This window comes from Trachurus trachurus (assembly GCF_905171665.1).
Source record: "Trachurus trachurus genome assembly, chromosome: 3".
Taxonomy (NCBI): domain Eukaryota; kingdom Metazoa; phylum Chordata; class Actinopteri; order Carangiformes; family Carangidae; genus Trachurus; species Trachurus trachurus.
Genome location: NC_139893.1, coordinates 1,989,123 through 2,010,551, shown reverse-complemented (window position 1 = coordinate 2,010,551; position 21,429 = coordinate 1,989,123). Strand labels below are relative to the sequence as shown.

Genomic DNA, 21,429 nt, shown 5'->3' with positions numbered 1-21,429 from the left:
TTTAGTTTAGTTTAGTTTAGTTTATTAATACAGGACAGTGTACAATACCATTAATCACTTTTAGAACAGAGAAGAGATGGTTGTACCAGATTTAGCCACTAGGGCTAATTTCCATCTGTAGTCCCAACAGAAAACTCACAATACAAATCACAATAAAATACAGGAGAAACCCAAGACATAGAACGACACAGGTGAACTCTTGGACGGCACAGAGGCAACACACACACCGCCGCACAAGTAGCCACATGGACAACAGGGGGATAACATAGAAAACACAGACGTACATCTCCTCATTCAGAATGGAGGAACACAGAACACCAAAAAAGAAATTGTGGGCAAAGTGCAAAGTGCTTATAGCAGCAAGATGTTGAATGTCATACACAATCCACCACTTTCCGGAGAACGACGCTGGGTGTCGCCATGACACTCCATTCATTACATTTAAGCAATATCACACTCGAGGTCGTGCTGTTGTACTGTATATCAGCACGGCTGTGATTGGGTCAGATAATCACACCGTGCTGATATACAGTACAACAGCACGACCTCGAGTGTGATATTGCTTTTATACAACAGTGCTACGAGCGCATTTTTAGAACAGTAATAAACTACAAGAGATTATGATTTGTTTGTTTATTTAATCATTTATTTGGCTCCGCCAACAGAAATAGTTCTGCAACTGGAAGGGAGACAAGGCTGTTGCCAGGCAACACATAAACATTAAACTAGCTTGCTACTAGCTACAAGCTTCTCCACCGAGCTGCTTCCAGTGCTGGTTCTGGTTCTGAGCCCGTGTCTGATCAGCACCGCAGCAACAGGACCAGCATGAAGACACAGAGACGTTATCGATACCGTATTACATTTGTTTATCATCTATGTAATCAATATAAACACAGTTGAAGCTAAGTAGCTGAGCTACGTGGCTAACAACAGCTAACGCTAATATCAAAACACATCACTGTCAAAACGTAGTTGCCCCCGCGGCGATTTTTTCCCCAGCCGGGTTTAGTAGAGATTTATCTCCAATTAGACGGACCAGGTCAGGTCCAGGTTTTAATGTTCAGGTCCGTTTATAACTGTAGCAGCAGCAGCAGCAGCAGCAGCAGCAGCAGAGAGATGGGGCAGCTCCTGTATGGGGAGCCTGGCTCTGACTTAGCTCCTGTCCAGCTGAACCGCGGAGTGATTATGTCTGTGAAAAGTCCCAGTGCTGTTATACTGTATATCAGCACTATGGAATGTCTCGTTGTCCAATCAAATTGCTCGGTTGGGACCGGTCGGAACTAACTGTTGTATAATTTAGATTAACGTTAGCTGGGCTAACCGTTAGCTGTTAGCAGTGTCTTAAATAACTCAATAAACACTAAAGAGCCCATGAAAAAAAAATTCTCCAGCGGATATCTTTGTTCCAACATGACTGAGCTAACTGGAGTAGTTTCATGTTGTGTCCGACAACGGAAGGGTTTTAACAGCTGACGTCCTGATGTTGGTTTGCTGCTGCTGTTAGCTGTCAGCAGCAGCGAAGCTAACGGCTACGATAGCCATGACTAGTTGCAGCAGAGGCGTGCACACAGAAGTGGTGGTGTTTGTTCGGTAATTCGTTTTCTAGACTTAACAAACATCAGATTAGTCAGGGCGGTTTTGGCAGCCCGGAGCCCCCACATTTGGTGCCTACACCGGTGGCTAACGCTACCAGTTAGCCGCTAACGCTACCAGTTAGCCTCTCGCTACAATGCTACTACGGGGTGAAAACCGACTTCCGTTGTGGTGTGACGCAATGGATCATGGGAAAATAAAGTGGTGGACATATCAGTACAGTAACTGTGTAGTGGACAAAGTGCAAAGTGCTCATAGCAGCATGATTATTCACAGTATTGATAGTAATAAATAAAGTAATAATAAGTAAAACATGAAAGTGGCAACAGTGGCAGATGTAATACCAACGATGGTAGTTCTCAGTTACAAAAAATAAAAAGTTACCAGCTATGGTGATGTGACAGGTGTATCTATGGATATCAGATGAAAACAGAGACAAGAAGTGCTAACGACAAAGGGACATTGTGTAACTTCTCCTGTTGTCTATTCAGGAAAAGTGAGGAGGAACGGAGCGTTACACTGATGCTGCATTCACCTGCAGTCGGGCAGACGGCCGTCAGTCGCTAACAAACCAGATGTCATTTTAGTCACAGAAGTCCAGAGAAAGACGGTAAAACAATACCACATCGCCATGACAACATATTGTTGTCACGTGTATTGTTTTGCCTCGTGCTGACGGACCACTTGTTTACATAGAGGCTTGTTTATGCCGTTACGTGCAGCGGCTGTCGTCCGTCTGCCGTCTGCCCGATTTCACCTGAATGCAGCATGAAAAATACCATTGAGTTGCTTGTTGTGATATACAACCACAACGCTAGATGGGAGGAATTCCTACACAATGTGCCTTTAAATGGCTTCTTCTGGTTTCTTTTAGTCTCTGTCTGTTTCTGTTCTTTAGTTTTATTTTTACAGTGTAGTTGAAAACAGACAATACGGTATTTATTAAAAAAAAACCTCATTGTTATCTTGTTCAGGGACACAGTGTTGAGTCTGACGAGCAGTTGTGTCAGAAATCACACCCTCATGAGCAAAGATAATCTTCTATGAGAATTAGTTGTGTTTGTGTTAAGTTAGTTGAGTCAATTAGGTTAAGTTAGTTGAGTCAAGTCAAGTTAAGTTAGTTGAGTTAAGTTAAGTTAGTTGAGTCAAGTTAAGTCAAGTTAAGTTAGTTGAGTTAAGTTAAGTTAGTTGAGTCAAGTTAAGTTAGTAAAGTTAAGTTAAGTTAGTTGAGTCAAGTTAAGTCAAGTTAAGTTAGTTGAGTCAAGTTAAGTTAGTTGAGTCAAGTTAAGTCAAGTTAAGTTAGTTGAGTTAAGTTAAGTTAGTTGAGTCAAGTTAAGTTAAGTTAGTAAAGTTAAGTTAAGTTAGTTGAGTCAAGTTAAGTCAAGTTAAGTTAGTTGAGTCAAGTTAAGTTAGTTGAGTCAATTAGGTTAAGTTAGTTGAGTCAAGTTAAGTTAGTTGAGTTAAGTTAAGTTAGTTGAGTCAAGTTAAGTCAAGTTAAGTTAGTTGAGTTAAGTTAAGTTAGTTGAGTCAAGTTAAGTTAAGTTAGTAAAGTTAAGTTAGTTGAGTCAAGTCAAGTTAGTAAAGTTAAGTTAAGTTAGTTGAGTTAGTTGAGTCAAGTCAAGTTAGTTGAGTCAAGTTAAGTTAAGTTAGTTGAGTCAAGTTAAGTTAGTTGAGTTAAGTCAAGTTAGTTGAGTCAAGTTAAGTTAAGTTAGTTGAGTCAAGTTAAGTTAAGTTAAGTTAGTTAAGTTAAGTTAGTTGAGTCAAGTTAAAGCAGAAGTAAGTGATATATTTGTGTTAATATAAGTCTTAAATAGTTGTATCTTCCGACAGCAATCACTTCTATAGAGTGTTTGGTCTGAAACACGGGTCTGTCAGTCACTCTGCTCTGCTCTGAGCCCAGGAGAAAACTTTCCTTGTATCCTACAACCTTTATCCAATGAGGAGAGAGAACGGCATAAAGGGGCAGTCCTCTCTGTGTGTGCAGCCAAGGGATGCGCGTGAATGTGGTGACGTAGGGACGAGGGCGGGGACTGCTAACTCCATCTGCTGACAAGAAGTTAGACAAAACCACCGGATCGCTTACTGATAGCTTTAATTTCATTATCGATTAATCCGTTTGGCTAGCGTGCCTTTACTCCGCCTCCTACCGGTCTAACATGCTCAGCTCTTAACGGTTTATATGGACGATGATGATGATGATGATGATGATGATGATGATGATGACGGGTGTTTCCCTGACCTTCCTCTCTTGTTGCTGCAGCTGGGCGGTCTGTCCCGCGGCGTGCAGAGCCTCAGATCTGACTCCAGGTCAGCGGACGGAGCAGCTCAGGACGCCGTCGACCTGCTGGAGCTGCAGTTCTACGAGACGCAGCTGGAACTCTACGACACCAAGTTCGAGATCCTGAAGAACGAGGAGCAGCTGCTGGTGGCGCAGATCGACACGGTGCGGCGCCAGATCAAAGGTTAGAAACACACCGTGTGTGTGTGTGAAAATGGATACTATTGTATGGAAATATATTTATTTTATTTATCTTATCTTTGTCTTTTATGAAGTTATTTGGGTTAAAGGGATAGTTCACCCAAAATTGAAATTTCACTCATTATCTCCTCCCCCTCATGTGGACTAAGGGCTGGGAGAAGTTTCAGAGTCCTCCGTGGCTTCTCTGAGTTACAGGGGGTCTCGGTGTAGCAGTGCATGTCCATATAACGGTTGCAAATGGATACCAACTGTCTTCATAACAAAAAGACACACCAAAAAACATCCAAATACCTCCATGCTGCTCGTATGTAATGTCCGTCTTGTATTGAAGCCCCAAAATGCGAAATTGTCCTGAAAAAAATTAAATAAGTCTATATTTCAAGCTTGTTTGTAGCGGAAGCTTCTCAAAGCTCCTCTTCCCGGTTCGTCAAATTTGGATGAACTGGGAAGAGGACAGACCCTGGTTTGTCCAAATTTGACGAAATTTAAATTTTGGGTGAACTATCCCTTTAACTATTTTGTATGCACTATTGTATCTAGCTACAATCACCTGGAAATGATTTGGTTGCATAATGGCATACCCATACAGAATAATGAAAACAAATTATAAGTTGCATGCTTTTTTTTAATATTATGCACGTCTAGTTACTTAAATATCACAAATTATTAGATCATTTTTACCGAGAAGTCTGGAAATTAGGGTCTGGAAAAAGCATGGAATTTGGAAATTTCAAATATGTAGGAACTCTGAAAACAGCATATTAAAAAGTGGAACAACAACAAAAAACATGCAAAGTATACAGTAGATAAAGCAAATGTGCAGGAGAAACCAAAAAAAAAACCCTAAGGGCTTATCAAGTGTTCCTCCTAAAGATAAACATTCAACATACATTTAATTTACAGTAATGTGAAGAACAACATAAAACAATTAGAAAAGAAAGAGAGAGAGAAAGCAATATTGTGTGGCGATGTAAAGAAAATATGTGGTTCATGTGTTGCTCAACTGAGCAGATAGAAAGTGGGTCATTTGTTTCTTAAATTAATTTATGCTTGTGCAGTTTTTTAAGGTGGATTGGTAATGAATTCCAAAAGTGCGGATCTCTGAATCTAATTGAGAACTGAGAGAAAGTAGTTTTAAAAGTAGATTATTTGCTGACCTAGTGTTGAAATTATGAATCTGGGAATCTGGGAGGAACAGGTTGGAGATTGATAAACAAAAATACATATTTGAAAAGTATTTACAGCAAAAATAGGAAGAATACTCGACTCAGGGATTGAAACAGGAGTGTGGATCTAGTGAGTCTGTTTTTGATGAATCGTTTTTGTAAAGTGAGAATACAGTTGAGGATTAAGTACTTGCCCAAATAATATTACAATATGAAATGAAAGGATAGATCATAGTATACTATATAATGTAAATTAATCAAGATTTTACCCGACAGTAGATGACGTATTCTTCTGATTACTCCAATATTCTTTGCAATATTGTCTGAAATAGACAGACTATGACTTTTCCAAGAGGATAAAGGATACACGTGGTTCATTCATAGTGAGTAAACCTCCTGTAAATTAAATGATGACGTCTGAAGATCCAGAGAGCAGAGAGGAGAGAGGAGAGATGAGAGAGATGAAGGTTCAGGGTTGTTTCACATCATTAGAATATAATTGGAATCAAAAGGTCTTTGTGCTGATTTCCATCTGCCTGAACATTTTATTAGAGTCAATATGAAGAGAAACGGAGCAAACAAAGCTCTGTAATTAACTGACAGGTCACTGAGATCACACGACGTCCACCTCCTTTTTATTATTATTTATTCACATTTACTGCAGTAACTAGCACCACTGAAACTACCAAGCTGTTAGATGTTCATATACAACCAGAGATGTACAGACTGTTATCTAACTCAGTGGTTCCCAACCTGGGGGGCGGGACCCCCCAAGGGGGGCGCCAAAGATCCAGGGGGGGTCGCGAAGCCCTCTTGATTTTAAGGGGTTTAATAATTTTAATGTAATTAACATGTTAAATAAATGAGTAGGCTAAGCATTTAATTCATATATGTGACAAAATCAACTGAATTCAAGGGGCCACATTGAACATTTATTCGTGTATTTAAATAGATAAACAAATAAATGATAGGCCTGTATCAATAGATGATTGAATATCAACAGTTTTAACATTAAATACATAATATACAGCAGGGCAATATCAGTCACAATGAATTTTAAAATACAGCATGGAACAATGAGAAAAAACCTGTGTAAAATTCCAACATATTCTTCAGAACTTGTACTTTTAAAAACACAATTATAAGTACAAGTTCTGAAGAAATATGTTGTAATCATACACAGCTTCTCCTGATTGTTTGTTCCATGCTGTTATTAAATTACTGAAATATAATAAAGTATTTCATGTAAAAGAAGTTATGATGTTCCTTATTTTATTTTATTTTATTTTACATCGGGGGGGTCACCAAAGTTTTCAATGGTAAAAATATGGGTCCCTTAAGAAAAAGGTTGGGAACCACTGATCTAACTCACTGAATACTGAATAAAACCTAAAAACCAGTGGAGAACTGAGATGATGGTGTTGGTTTTCAGCAGCAAACATCAGTGAACAAAAGAATAAAGATCATTAAATAACAAATACAGGCCATGAAAAACAATATGTGTGAATATAAAATAAGAATAAGAATAATAAAGTAGCTGTTCTTGTTGTAAATCTCTTCTTTTAACCGGTCAAACTTAAATACTACGTTTGAGTTAAAACTTTTGGACAAAAACCTCAGATTTCATTTCATCTTTTACTTGAATTAAAAGGTTTTAACTTTCCACTTTGTGCCCTTTTTTTGTAATGAATGTATTTTATTGATGGGTACATGTGGTGACACAGCGTCCTGGGTCGGGGCGACTAACATTGAAGATTAATTTCCAGAAGTCTAAACTTTTTCTGATATTTTTCATTAGTAAAGAAATGTTGTTTTATTTTGGGGTTTCTTTCTTTCTAAGTTTCCGTGAAGAATCTCCCTGAGTGTTCAAACACAGACTTGTTAATGTTGAGTGTTACAACCTGAGACACAACAACTCTCTGCTCTGTGTGAACTTTGTTGTTGTGGTTTGTTTCTCTGAAATGAAGCTTCACATCGTTTACATGGAGCTGAACAGTCATGAGATTTTAGTTGACGATTAATTACCAAACAAATAATTGCGATTAACGATTTAATTGTCTTTTTCTGATCATGTTATGCCACTATTATAGTATCAGCCTGAAGATAGTTTAATCCAGAGTTGTTTTAGAGGGAAATACAGAGACTGCTTGATGAAAAACTGTCCCTGAAGGCAACGTGCATCAGCGGTTTTGCATGAATTTACCTCTAAAACAACTCTGTGTGGTAACGTTGTGTTATTATCTCATAGTGTGGTGAATGTGCAGCTCACAACTTGTCCACCAGAGCGTTGTGGAGTTGTTGGATTGTGTATTTGATGAGTTTGATGATGAGGGAAACCAAGAAATCCCATAATGAGCCTCCGTAGCGTAGCTCTGAGCAGCTCACGGCTCTGCTCCGCCGTTCTAAAAACAGCTTGCACCGACAATTAAAGGTAACAAACCTACTGCTATGACTATAGGGATTATGGTGATGGGCCAATTTGACAAAATGTTGAACTATCCCTTTAATAGACGCTCATCGAATATTAGAAATAAACAGTTTGAAAGGAAACGGTTTGACTTTTTATGATCTAATAATAGTTTTTTTTGTGTGTGTATGTCAGAGCTGAATGAGGAGGTGGTCTACTACGATGTGTGTGAGGACCCAGAGGAGCTGCAGAGTCTGGTTAACCCCGTCCAGCCCGGTCGCTCTGCAGCCGTCACTCAGCTGCGGCGACGCCTCCAGGCGCTGGAGACCAAGAGAGGGAACATCTGCGCCCGCAGAGCGTATCTACGCAACAAGAAGGTGAGAGCTGCTGCTGCTGCTTCTTTATGGAGTTTAAGACAACTTCCAAAAAGATGTGTCCATGATTCTAACCGTTAGGGATGCACCGAATATTCGGTAACTGAATATATTCGGACGAATATTGCAAAAAATGCAACATTCGGCCTTCGGTGGAATGAGCGCAAAGCAAGGCTGAATATTAAAAAAAAAAAAAAAGTCTGATAAATGTCTGTGGCCGACAGCTTTTAAAACAGGGTTTCCCAACCTTGGGGTCGGGACCCCATGTGGGGTCGCCTGAAATTCAAATGAGGTCGCTTGAAATGTCTAGTAGCCTAATTGATGAATTAAAAACAATCTGACCAAGAAAGGTTAGGAACCACTGTTTTAAAAGACACTTGGGTTTGTACTTGCATAGATCTTTCAGCACTCACAATGGGCCGATATAGGCCTAAATGAAAAACTTTATGTAACTTGTTGTGCTTTTTTGATGAGCAACGGCAACTGGAATATTCAGAAACTGTCAGAATAGTCAATAAACATTAACTTTCTTTGAAAATTAAGTTTAAAAAAATGTTATTTAAAAACTTTATAACCACTTTCGGTATTCGGTATTATTCGGTTATTCGGCCAAGCGTTTTGATTTTATTCGGTATTCGGCTTCGGCCAAAAAATGCCATTCGGTGCACCCCTACTAACCATTCGTATTTGTAATGATAAACATTTGTATGTCAATTAAAAAAGTTGCACACAAAATTCTGCTGTCATACACATACATACATGTGATGTCATTTCAACACTTTTCTGCTCGTACCCACAAACTTGAATTTGTGTTCGCAGTGAAGACTTCGTAGTCGTAGAAATTAGAGTTGTAATCACAACAGGACTTTGCACTCACAGCTTTTAGATTCATACTCACATAAAAACAATCCTAATAGGGGTGGGAGAAAAAATCGATTCACATAAATATCGCAATATCTTTTTTGATGATTTTTAAATCGATTATTTTTTTTCAAAAATCGATTTTTTTTTTTTCAAAAATCAAATTTTTTTTTTTCAAAAATCGATTTTTTTTTGTTGATTTTTTTTAGATATTGTGCAATGTGCATTTGTTCGCCTTTTTTACATACAGAGAGTCCAGGTTTTGAAAAGGGTTTAAGTTCACTTTATAATGGAGTATGTTCATTTATAGGCTCCTACAGTATTTGTGTGCAGATAAATGTTAAAAATGCAGACTAACAATCGCAATTTAAATCAAATCGCCATCCAAAAAATCGTAGAAGAATCGAATCGGTAGAAAAGCATATCGTCCCAGCCCTAAATCCTAACCCGAACAATTTCTCAGACTCATGTGTATGACAGCTGAATTTTGTGTACGACTTTTTTATTGACATACAAATGTTTATCATTACAAATACGAATGGTTAGAATCATGGACACATCTTTTTGGAAGTTGTCTTACTTCTTCTACTTCTACTACTACTCTCACACTATGGGATGGAGATGGTTGTAGGGCGAGACACTGACAGGCAAAAACACTGTTTTTTTCCTACACCGATAAATGTTGAGATTTTGAGCAATTTTTCTTCCTTAGCATGTACTGTATTCTTTCAGAAAAGTCAAAAGAAATGGTAGAAAATCCACGTCTGACCCATGTCATGTAAAGCTCTCTATCTCCTGAACAATGATGTGGCTACAAAAATTGTCATTTCCTCCATATCTGCAACAAATTGTAAAAGTAGGATTTACATTAACAATCTCTGTAATTTTACAGTCCAAGTCTTTAAAGGCCGTTTTCTCAGAAAGAGTTTTTCAGACTCAGACTCTGAGCTAGAAATCTCCACTTCAGCAGCACTTACAGACACCAAACCTTCCACTTTGATCCCTTTCTATATTCTGAAGGTTTTTACAGAGGGGATTGTTGATATATCATTCACAGCCTCATTTATACAACATTTTATTACTAAAAACATGGCAAAATTTGATTTTTTTTTAGGGCTGGTGACAGTATTTTCTCATTTACAGAGTGATACAAAGAGATATCCAAAATCCTCCTCTGTAAAAACTTCTGACTCTAATGTGTCAACAAAATAAAACAAGAATTTTGAAAGTAGCTTTATCCATTGTTCAGATTTCTGTTCTAGAAATATATGCAAATTAGCGCATATTTCATCAGATATTGCTTCATTTACATATTTAAACATAAAATTTGACAAAACTTGTAATACAAAAAATATTTGTCTTAATGTGAGTGATAAACTTGGGAAGTTTCATGGTGATATCTGTTATTTAAAGGGTTATTCACCTGTAGTGTCTCCCCTTAATGAAGGAAGATGGAGCCATTCTCCTCCTCTTCTCTGTCTCTGTTTTCACCTTCATCTCCCTAAACGTTGAGTTCTTAAAAAAGCATTTTTACTACACTGGTTTTATTTTTAACCCTCTCAGAAGAGGAATGAAAGTGCAGCTGGTGCTCTGGCACGTTCCCCTGGCTCCGTGCTCATTTGTCTAATTTAAAAATAAAAAAAAAGACATTTTATTGCTCAGAACAAAGTGGGAAGAATCACACCCAGGAATCTGCAGGGAACACAGAGAGGAATATTTAACAGATAGAAGATTTCTGAGATATTATTTTCAGTTTCAGTCACATTTTCAGAGCAGAACTCCCTCTGGAGTCTGATTCTGGTGTTTGCACATCAAACTGTGACTGGGTTTCCATCCAAATGTATCGAATTTAAGAGCAGATTTTGTGAAAATGCGCAAAAAGCAAATGCGAATTTCTGCCCGTTTCCGTTCGCTGCTGTTTTGCGATTATTGGGAGAGGAGGAGGAGTGGTGCGGCATGAGATTACGTCATAAGAGAGCGTGAATGTATCCAACAGTTGACACTCAGCTGACACTCAACATCATGGACAATTTACATACTTTCTGGACTATAGACGCACCTGTATAAGCCGCACCAGCTAAATTTAAAAGAAAATACTGTACATATAGGCTGCACTGGAATATAAGCGTCAGGTTTTCATGTTGTAACATGAGACATTTCCACAGAAAGACAGTAGAGAACTGTGACAGTCTGTTGTGGTTACGCTCCTCTCGTCCATGTGCATCTGTTGACAACGAAGCCGAAGAAAAATCAATAAATGGAGCAGTGGAAAACGTTACATAACATAAACGTTGTTACGGCGTGTGATTGTGTAGTCTTAACCGTCATAAACAAAAGATTACAGGTTACGGAGCGTTTGTGTCGCGGTGCCGCAGAGAGGAGAGCTGGGACACCGGGGCGTTGCTGGGTGAAGTCCAGCAGCTTCACCCACAAACTCTGGCTCAATTCGCATAATCTGTTTCCATAACAAAAAAAAACTTTTATCGATACGCTGACAAATCCACCTCCTCCCCCAAAGTGTAAAAACTTTTATGCGCATTTACTGCCTTTTTTTGAATTTCCGGCGTTTCCATCCAAGTATTTATTCGCAATTTTTGAAAATGCTAATTAAAAAAGGTGGATGGAAACGCAACTTGTGACTGTTTTATTCTGTAAATAGTTGTGTTGTGGAACTGGAGACCGGTCCTGAGTCCACATCTTCAAGGTCTCGGTCTCAGTCGACTCTGGATGTTTCCTCCAGACCGGTCAAGACCACCAATGTCTCTGTGTCTCTGCCTCACTTTGGTTTCTGTGATGTGATTCAATAAGTTAAACAGATAATTCAAATAGTTGTACTAAAGTAGCTGCTTGTGTTAAACCATGGTAACAACTTGGTGTCACCAGTGTCGACAGTGGGAGGAGACTTCAGCAGGCTCTGTGCTGTGTTCTTCTGTTCAATACAAACTTTGTTCACATTAAATTAGAGCTGCAACAATGAATCAATTCAATTTCAATTTCCTTTATTTGATCAAGAGGGACAATGCACATCAACAACACTCTAAGTGTGAATGTACTCAATTCACACTTAAGAGTTCCATTGATAGTCCCCCTATACTGAAATAAAAGCAACAGATTAAAGGAGACACAATATACCATTAAGTACACTATGTAAAACCATGGGGCATGTACCCTTTTTTTTAATAAAAATAAAAATAAACAAAAAAAAAGTATCAATTAATCGAACAATCGATTAATTAAACAATAATCGATTATTAAATTAATAGTTTTTTAAAGAAAAAAAGTCCAGATTCTCTGATTCCAGCTTCTTCAATGTGAATATTTCTGGTTTCTTTGTTCCTTTATGACAATAAACTGAGTCTCTCTTTGGTTTGTGGACAAAACAAGACATTTGAGGACGATGTCGTCTGGTGGTTTGAGAAACACTGATTGATAGTTTTAACATTTTATTGACCAAACTAATCAATTAATCGTTTAAATAATCAACAGATTAATCGATAATGAAAATAACCGTTAGTTGCAGCTCTACATTAAATATGGTTTAGATTTTAGATCAAATATCAAGACACATGGTTATTATGAGGACTGGGACTGGATACAGTGATGGACTTGGAAACTCTCATTGGTTTGGTCTTAACTACAACACTAGTATATAGTATAGTAGTAGAGTAGAGTAGAGTAGAGAATACTTTATTCATCCCTAGGAGGGAAATTCAAATTAGTCCAGTAGCTCACACGACAATGACACAAAAAAGAAAGAAAGAAAGATGGAGCAGGACCGATGGTGAAGTGGATGATCCAAGCCGTCCAGAATGGCCTCCTCCATCCTCAGTGCTCATCTCTCCACCACAACCCCCAGTGAGTCCATCAGGGAAACATGACTGAAGTCTGACGTCATTCAGATGGAAGCAGTTGCCATTGGGTGGGATGTACACAAGTGTTGTTATGATTCGAAAAAGAAATGTCTACTTTCTGAGTCTTCACCAATATCTCCAGATCTTCATCACTCTTGTTGGGCAGAGAGTTGATGTTTCCAATGATGACTGACCTCAGAAAGGACCGATAGGACATCTCCACCTCCCAGCCTTTAACTTTGCACCAGCAGCAGCACAACAACCACCACAAAAGCACCTCTTCATCTCATCTGGGACAGGATGGCGTCCTCCAGATCTGTCCATTTTCAATGAAAGAAGCTCATCTCTGAAGAATCTCTTCTCCCCACAGAAGCATCCATCAGTAGATAACAAAAAACACAACAAAAATAGAGCAAATGTTGAGTAAAAACTCAAAAACTCAGAGCTACCAGACTTTGCTGCTCCCAGTTGAAGCGCATGTTCCGGAAAACCAAATAGTAGTAGTATTATAGTATATAATGACGTGTGTGTGTGTGTGTGTGTGTGTGTGTGTGTGTGTGTGTGTGTGTGTGTGTGTGTGTGTGTGTGTGTGTGTGTGTGTGTGTGTGTGTGTGTGTGTGTGTGTGTGTGTGTGTGTGTGTGTGTGTGTGTGTGTGTGTGTGTGTGTGTGTGTGTGTGTGTGTGTGTGTGTGTGTGTGTGTGTGTGTGTGTGTGTGTGTGTGTGTGTGTGTGTGTGTGTGTGTCCTCAGGATCAGTGTGTGGACGCCCAGGATCAGAAGCACCTGGCGGCCAAGCAGAGCTCCGTGGTCTTCAACCAGCATCATCAGGTCCACATGGTAGGTCGCCACGGCAACAGAGATGCTCCGTCTCCGTCTCTCTAACACTCCTCACTGTCTCTGTTGTTGTTGTTGTTGTTGTTGTTGTTGTCGTAGAAACGAGAGAAGAGGAAAGAGGAGGAGGAGAGGAGGAAGCTGTGGGTCGACCAGGAGCGAGAGAAGACGCTGAGCAGATTAAGATCCTTCAGAGAGGTCGGCTTCACTCTCTCTCTCTGTCTGTGTGTCTTTGTCTTTGACTTAACTCAACTTATGTCATCTTAAAGGGATAGTTCACCCAAAATTCAAATTTCACTCATTATCTACTCACCCTCATGTCAACTAAGAGCTGTGAGAATTTTCAGAGTCTTCCGTTCCTTCTCTGAGTTACGGGGGGGTCTGCGCAGCAGTATTTGTCCATATAATGGTTGTGAATGGACACCAGAGCTCTTCGTCCAAAAAGACACACCAAAAAACATCCAAATACCTCCATACTGCTCGTCTGTAATGTCCCTCTTGTATTGAAGCCCCGACATGAGAAATTGTTCCGAAAAAAATTAAATAAGTCTATATTTTAAGCTTGTTTGTAGCGGAAGCTCCCAGTGTCTCAGTTCACTGCTCTGCCTGTGTAAGTGCAAATCTCACGTGATTTGCACTGACCGGCGGAACAATTTCTCATGTCGGGGCTTCAATACAAGAGGGACATTACAGACGAGCAGTATGGAGGTATTTGGATGTTTTTTGGTGTGTCTTTTTGGACGAAGAGCTCTGGTGTCCATTCACAACCATTATATGGACAAATACTGCTGCGCAGACCCCCCCGTAACTCAGAGAAGGAACGGAGGACTCTGAAAATTCTCACAGCTCTTAGTTGACATGAGGGTGAGTAGATAATGAGTGAAATTTGAATTTTGGGTGAACTATCCCTTTAACTTAACTTAACTTGACTTATTATACATTTAACTAAACTTAACTTATGTCATCTAATCTCATCTTAAAGGTATAATGTGTAGGAATTCCCCCCATCTAGCGGTGCGGTTGCATATCGGAACGTATTCTTGATGTTGCATTCACGTGAAATCGGGCAGACGTCAGACAGACAACAGACCCAGTGTGTAACTTATTTGGCTTTTTATGATCAAAAATCAAATCTGTCTTTCATAAATAGGTATTTTTCATTCATCACCTTTATTTATTCAGGGGGGCCAATTGAGAGCAAGCTCTCATTTCCAATGGCGCCCTGATTACAGCACAATACAAATCAATACAAATCAAACACATTACAATACATATCCATAATATATACATTCAACAGTAGCACATAGTGAATTCAAGAAGCACATGTACATTCAGAATTCATAAGATCAACAAGAATGTTTTTAAAATGATTAAAAGGAAACAGTGTATCCAACTGAAGCTGAGACAGTAAATTATTCCATTTAAAAGGAGCAAAATAAACAAAAGCGAGTTTCCCTACCTCCGTTTTAACAGCTGGGATATTAAGAGCCAGTGGGTCAGCGCCGTAACGTAACCGTGCGGGGCCCGTCCGCGCCCGTCCGCCGCGGATGACGGCGGCGATGGCGGGGGGGGGGGGGTGACGGCGGCGACAACACAGCAGAACAATCCTGCCTAGGAGCTGTCCATGGTTACTTTACCAAAAGTCTCTTGAAATATCAAACAAAGAGGAGAACTATGGAAGCTTGAATGGCCAAAATACAGAAGTTATGACGTGAACCATGTTGCGGTGTAAAAAAAAAAAAAAGGCCGTTGATTCGGTGGAAACCCGGCTTAACGGGCGGGGGCGGGGCCCCCACGGCATGCGGGGGCCCCCCCGCCTCGCGGGGGCTGCGGGGGTATACTTTACGGCCCAGCAGTGGGTTTTGTGTACGAGTGGGATATTTAAAAGATCTGAAGCTCAGTAGGCTAGATAGGTACAGTGGAAGTTTTTTTAGCAGTGCCTTATACAATTCATTTCATTTCATTTTCCTTTATTTGTTCGAGAGGGACAGTGTACATTAATGAACATTTTAAAAGATAAAATGTAAATGCACCCAATTATAGCCAATAGGCTAATTTCCGTTGGCAGTCCCCCTGCCGGATGGAGCATGGCAATGACACCTATAAATAAACAATATACAGTGTTGCTCCCTTCTTAGGGCTAGGGAAGTCCAACCCACATTATGATAAAGATGACAATGATGGGTCATGAACCCATCGCCCGTAACAAATCTAATAGCCGAATGATAAATTGTATCTAGTGGTTTAAGAACAGAGGGAGAAGCATGCATGTAAATAATGTCACCGTAATCTAAAACGGATAAAAATGTAGCATGCACTATCTGCCTTCTACAGTGCTGAGGAAGGATTTATTTCTATAAAAGAAGGCCAATAGAGGCTTCAGCTTTTTTAAAAGTTCTGTAACATGTAATTTAAAAGACAATTTATCATCCAGCCATATACCCAAATACTTATAACAAGAAACCCTTTCCAAGGGTGTCCCATCCTCTGTGTCCAGGGTAAAGTTATTTAAGTCAACAGTACGTTTTTTTGTTAAAATCATGTACTTATTTGACTGAAGGTGAATCACAGCTGCATACAAGTGAAAGCTTTCTGGTTCCTTAGAATGAGTTGTTACAAGTCGTTACAAATACATAAGTGGGCGACGCACCGAACCGAGGCGGCCATGTTGCATCGTGACCGTAGGTAACCACGGAAACTGAGCGGAGCTGTCAGCTCGGCCTGTTAAAACTGTCACCACTGTGTAGTGCAGGGCTATTCAATTGGCGGCCCGCGGGCCACATCCGGCCCCGACCCAATGTCCGAGTGGCCCGGCTCGTGGTCCCCCCCTCCCAAAAAAAAAGACAGAGGGAAACGCGTTTTGCGAGAACTCAAAATCCCTACTGCAGTTCAGACAGTGAATGCACCACTCAACGCAGCCTAGCAACACACAACCCACCCACCCAGTCAGTGCGTTGTTTTGAAAGTTACCGGTAGAACCGAGGCTTGGTCGGTCAGCTGCTCTCCAGAAACACCGTGTCGGGCCACAGCCGCTCGTCACGGAGCGGGAGGCTTCGCTGCGGCGGACGTCTCGGCCGAGGCCGAGGCCGAGGCTGCTCTCCGTGGTCCTGTGGTGCTACAGGTCAGCGAGAGACAAGTCTCCCCGTCCGTCCGGGACCGACGGACCTCACACTCCCCACCGGGCCGCTGTGGCACGACACTGTGTTTATGGTGAGCAGATGACCGATCCTCAGCCCTCCCATCAGCCAACAATAAACCGTGGTGTCTGGTTAATACTCCACCAGTCTCTCCACTCCATTCAGCCACACATGAGCACCGTCCACGCAGTGACAGCACGCCACGCTCCGCTGTCCTTTTTTTTTTCTTTCTTTCTTTTTGAGGGAATGAAGTAACCAATAATTTAATTTTAACGCAACTAAATACTTAATAATAGTAAACTTTATTTGTATAGCACCTTTCGCAGGTAGAGACCACAAAGTGCTTCACAGTGTCAAAACAATAACAACAAAACAGAGCAAAACAAAACAAGACAAAAGACATACAAGAAAAGCATAAGACCCACAGGTTAACCAAATGCCTGTTTAAATAGATGGGTCTTTAAGTTCTTTTTAAAAGTATCGACAGAATCCAAAGAGCGTAATGAAAAGGGTAAGGTGTTCCACAACCTAGGAGCTACAGCAATGGAATCATAACAGTAACTTGATTAGGATAGCTACTTTTCAAAGAAATAATCCGTAGTCAAATACTTTCCCAGAGTAGGCTAATTTGCCCCAAATGGCTTTTTGCTCCAATTGTTTTTCACCAATCAAAATATGTTAGAAAAGAAATCTTTGTTCATCTTTAGGCCTAATTTTAAGACTAGGCTACATTTAGTGATTTACATAACCCCCTGCTGTAAACCTCAGTGGAAACTCAGACAGTAGGCCTCAGGAAACTTTTAGTTCCTAAAAAAAACCTCCAATTCAAAGCATTAACAGCTAAACCTTTACTACTACTATCACTAGGTAGCCTACTACTTTTATTGACTTATTCTCTTTTTCTGGCTGTGTAGATTTGTTTTTAATAGCTAATGCTGGGTTTTAAAAATGCCCCTCATTTGTCATAACCTTCTTGACCGCTGAAAATGTCCGGCCCAGCTTAAGGTCTCAGTTTTAAAATCTGGCCCCACTGAATTTGTAATTGAATAGCCCTGGTGTAGTGTGAGGAAGGACGGAGGCACCGGTGTTGCATTCAGGTGCAGTCAGGCAGACGGCCGTCGGCAAAACAACCGGATGTCATTTTACTCCACCAGAGAAAGACGGTGAAACAATACCACATCACCATGACAACATGTTGTCAGGCCTGTATTGTTTTGCCTCGTGCTGGCGGACCACTTGTTTACATAGACGCTTGTTTATCCTGTTATGAATGAATGAATGAATGAATGAATTAATTAATTTTATTTTAGAACATATATAAAAAGAAAAGAAATGTATGTAACTATTGTACATACAAAATAAAGAAAAAGAGAAATTAAAAAAATACAATAAAATAAAGAGCTAAGACATAACAAAACACCGCACATTGTTCGAAGTGGGAGTGGGAAGAAGTACAATACTTTTTAACTACAGATATCATAACTACATAATACACCTTATATAAATATATACCATATATACACTTCATAAATATCTATATAAATATATAATTACAAAAATAAATATGTACTACATGCAGCGTCTGTTGTCTGTCTGACGTCTGCCCGATTTCACGTGAATGCAACATCAAGAATACGTTCAGATATGCAACCGCACCGCTAGATGGGGGGAATTAATCCTACATATTATACCTTTAACATTAATTAATAAGTTTCAAAATTATTGATGGGAACTCCTTTTTCTTCTGTCGTGTTGAAACTTTTCTTCTCCAGGGTATCCGCGGGGTCTTGAAAAGTATTAAAAGGTGATAAATCAATTTGGTAACACTTTACAATAAGGGTCCCTTAATTAACGTTAGTTAGTACGTTATTAAGCATTAATTAACTGTTTACAGATATATTAACAATCATTATTATGTATTACTTAGGTTCAGGAAACATATATATTGAATATCGCTACTTTTTTTTTTTTTTTAACACGTTAGTTTAGGCGGCAGCTCTTTCTTTCTTAGGAAAGCGCTGCGGGAAACCCTGTGATCAGAAACCCTTTGTGGACTTTGTGAAGACGGACGGGAGTGAAGCCGACCTCTCCTCTGCTTCAGAGAGGGACAGCCTTGCACTGTCGGACAGCAGGTCTCTGCTCCGTGTCCGGAGCCCGGTCGGGACCGGAGCAGAGACCGAAGACTGACCGCAGAATACGCTGTGAAAATACTCTGAATTGACTGGGAGTGAAGCGCTACGGCGCAACGGAGACAGGTCAGACAGCGCAGCGAGGAGAACAGCACGTGAGGAAGATGAAGATGAGCTACTGAATGAGGAGGGATTTAGAAATAAAAGCCTTGCTTCCCTCTTGTGGTCATAGCGTAGGTTTTTTTTTAAATATATAAGTCGCTTCTGAATATAGGTCGCATGGCCAGCCAAACTAGAAAAAATCCGCGACTTATAGTCCAGAAAATACGGTAGTTATCATTATGTGTGCATTACTCGGCATTAATTAACACATTAGTTTATATATGTACTAACTAACGTTAATTAAGGGACCCTTATTGTAAAGTGTTACCATCAATTTGGGGAAAATTAAGACCCTTAAAAAGTCTTTTCACAACTTTATAAAGTCTTAAATTTTTAAGGTATTTTTTTTCCTGAATTAGCTGTCCAAGAGTTTGAGTCCTAAAAAACATTGTGAAAGTGTGTGAATGTCTTTTATTAAAAAACAAAGATGAACCGGTATATAAAAAAGAAAAGAAGATTGTTGTTTTTGTTTTTTGAGAGTGGAGCAATGTGTTTTTTTTTTTTTTTTTTTTTTGGGGGGGGGGGGTTATAAACTTTACCTTTTATTTATTCTCCCAGCCTATTTTGAATTGTGTTGCATCATAGTGGTCTATAGTCTTTATCACAAACTAGAACTGTTAAGTTATAAGTGTCACTGATGTAAATGGTTACAGCTTGAAGTGGCGGTGAGGTGTTGAAAAACATTGAGAAGGTCTTGAAAAAGTCTTAAAAAGGTATTAAAATGAACTTAAAGATTCCTGTATTTACCCTCTTCTTGTTTCTCCCTCTCCGTCCAGAAGCGACAGGGTCAGTACGTCCTCAAAACGTCTCAGTCCAGGACGTGTCTCTCCTCAGACGTCCCGTGTCCGTCGTCGTCCCAGCCGCTGTCCATCATCAGCTTTGGCCCCGCCCCCCCCTCCTCTGAAGCCCCGCCCCCCTCGCTGCGTCCTGCACCACGACGCAGCAAAGCAGCCAAGAAGCAGCAGCAGAGCAGAGATATCCCGGTCCAGATCTACGCTGCTGCTCCTCCTCTTCCCCCTCCTACATCACACATCCCTACTGCTCCTCCTCCTCCTCCTCCTCCACCTCCTCCTCCTCCTCCTCCTCCTCTCCCCCCCGCTCTCCCTCCTCCTCCTCCTCCTGTTCAGCCGTCCAACACCAACGATGCTCCGAGGCCGCTCAGTGAGAAGGAGGAGCCTCCGTTCCCGGCCAAGAACACGCTCACACAAAACACAGGTGAGAGGGGAAAAAAAAACAGAATCTGGTGGTTTTACTGTTTTTCTCGATTGCTAAGACACATTATTTCTCAAAATAATAATACGTTTATTTGAAAACAGGGACAGTGCACATTAATAACATCAACTGTAAATGCGCCAGAATTAGCCAAGAGGTTATTTTTCATCTGTAGTCTCCAGACGGATGTTAAAAAGTCCCTAGAAACAGAATATGAATATGATTAAAATTACAAAGTTACAAAGTTATTAGCCAAGGCAATCTACAAACATGCACAGCAATTAACAACTTGACAAAAGAACATACAACATGACAAAAGAACATACACTATATTACCAAAAGTATTCGCTCACCCATTCAAATGATCAGAATCAGGTGTCCTAATCACTTGGCCTGGCCCCAGGCTTGGCCCCTTAGTTCCAGTGAAAGGAACTTTGAATGCTTCAGGTTACCAAAACATTTTGGACGATTCCATGCTCCCAACCTTGTGGGAACAGTTTGGAGCGGGCCCCTTCCTCTTCCAACATGACTGTGCACCAGTGCACAAAGCAAGGTCCATAAAGACGTGGATGACAGAGTCTGGTGTGGATGAACTTGACTGGCCTGCACAGAGTCCTGACCTGAACCCGATAGAACACCTTTGGGATGAATTAGAGCGGAGACTGAGAGCCAGGCCTTCTCGACCAACATCAGTGTGTGACCTCACCAATGCGCTTTTGGAAGAATGGTCAAAAATTCCTATAAACACTCTCCTCAACCTTGTGGACAGTCTTCCCAGAAGAGTTGAAGCTGTAATAGCTGCAAAAGGTGGACCGACATCATATTGAATTCTATGAGTTAGGAATGGGATGGCACTTCAGTTCATAGAATGAGTAAAGGCAGGTGAGCGAATACTTTTGGTAATATAGTGTATATAACATCAATCAGAACACATAATTCAATACATCCCCAACACATGCAGCAAAGACACATGACACACCACAGCATGCAAAGCAGAAGCACAGACACAAACTGCATGCATACACAGTAAAAACGAGACCACAAAAAGACATGCAAAGCTCCATGCTTTTCTCTAAACTGCAGTGGTGTAGTCTATGTGATACTCAGGTTTACTCAGTATAGCCAGTACAACAAATCTATCTAACTAAAGTAAATGTCAATGGTTCTCAAAGTGGGAGGATTGACAGGGTTCAAGGGGGTCCACTACTTTTTCTTGTAATTTTACCAC

General features: G+C 40.3%; 1 protein-coding gene and 1 long non-coding RNA gene across 2 annotated transcripts in view; one reads left to right on the top strand and one right to left on the bottom strand.

Annotated features, from left to right (window-relative positions):
- The window catches only part of LOC311005308, a 457,476-nt gene that overhangs the window by 316,228 nt on the left and 119,819 nt on the right, over window positions 1–21,429 (bottom strand). The gene's annotated exons all lie outside the window — the stretch shown is intronic.
- Window positions 1–21,429, top strand: part of whamm (WASP homolog associated with actin, golgi membranes and microtubules) — a 39,088-nt gene that overhangs the window by 12,179 nt on the left and 5,480 nt on the right. The window contains exons 7-11 of the mRNA XM_083996790.1: window positions 3,854–4,055; window positions 7,841–8,022; window positions 13,481–13,567; window positions 13,664–13,759; window positions 19,766–20,204. Of these exons, the coding sequence (XP_083852916.1) occupies window positions 3,854–4,055; window positions 7,841–8,022; window positions 13,481–13,567; window positions 13,664–13,759; window positions 19,766–20,204 (1,006 nt within the window). The remainder of the gene's footprint in view (window positions 1–3,853; window positions 4,056–7,840; window positions 8,023–13,480; window positions 13,568–13,663; window positions 13,760–19,765; window positions 20,205–21,429) is intronic.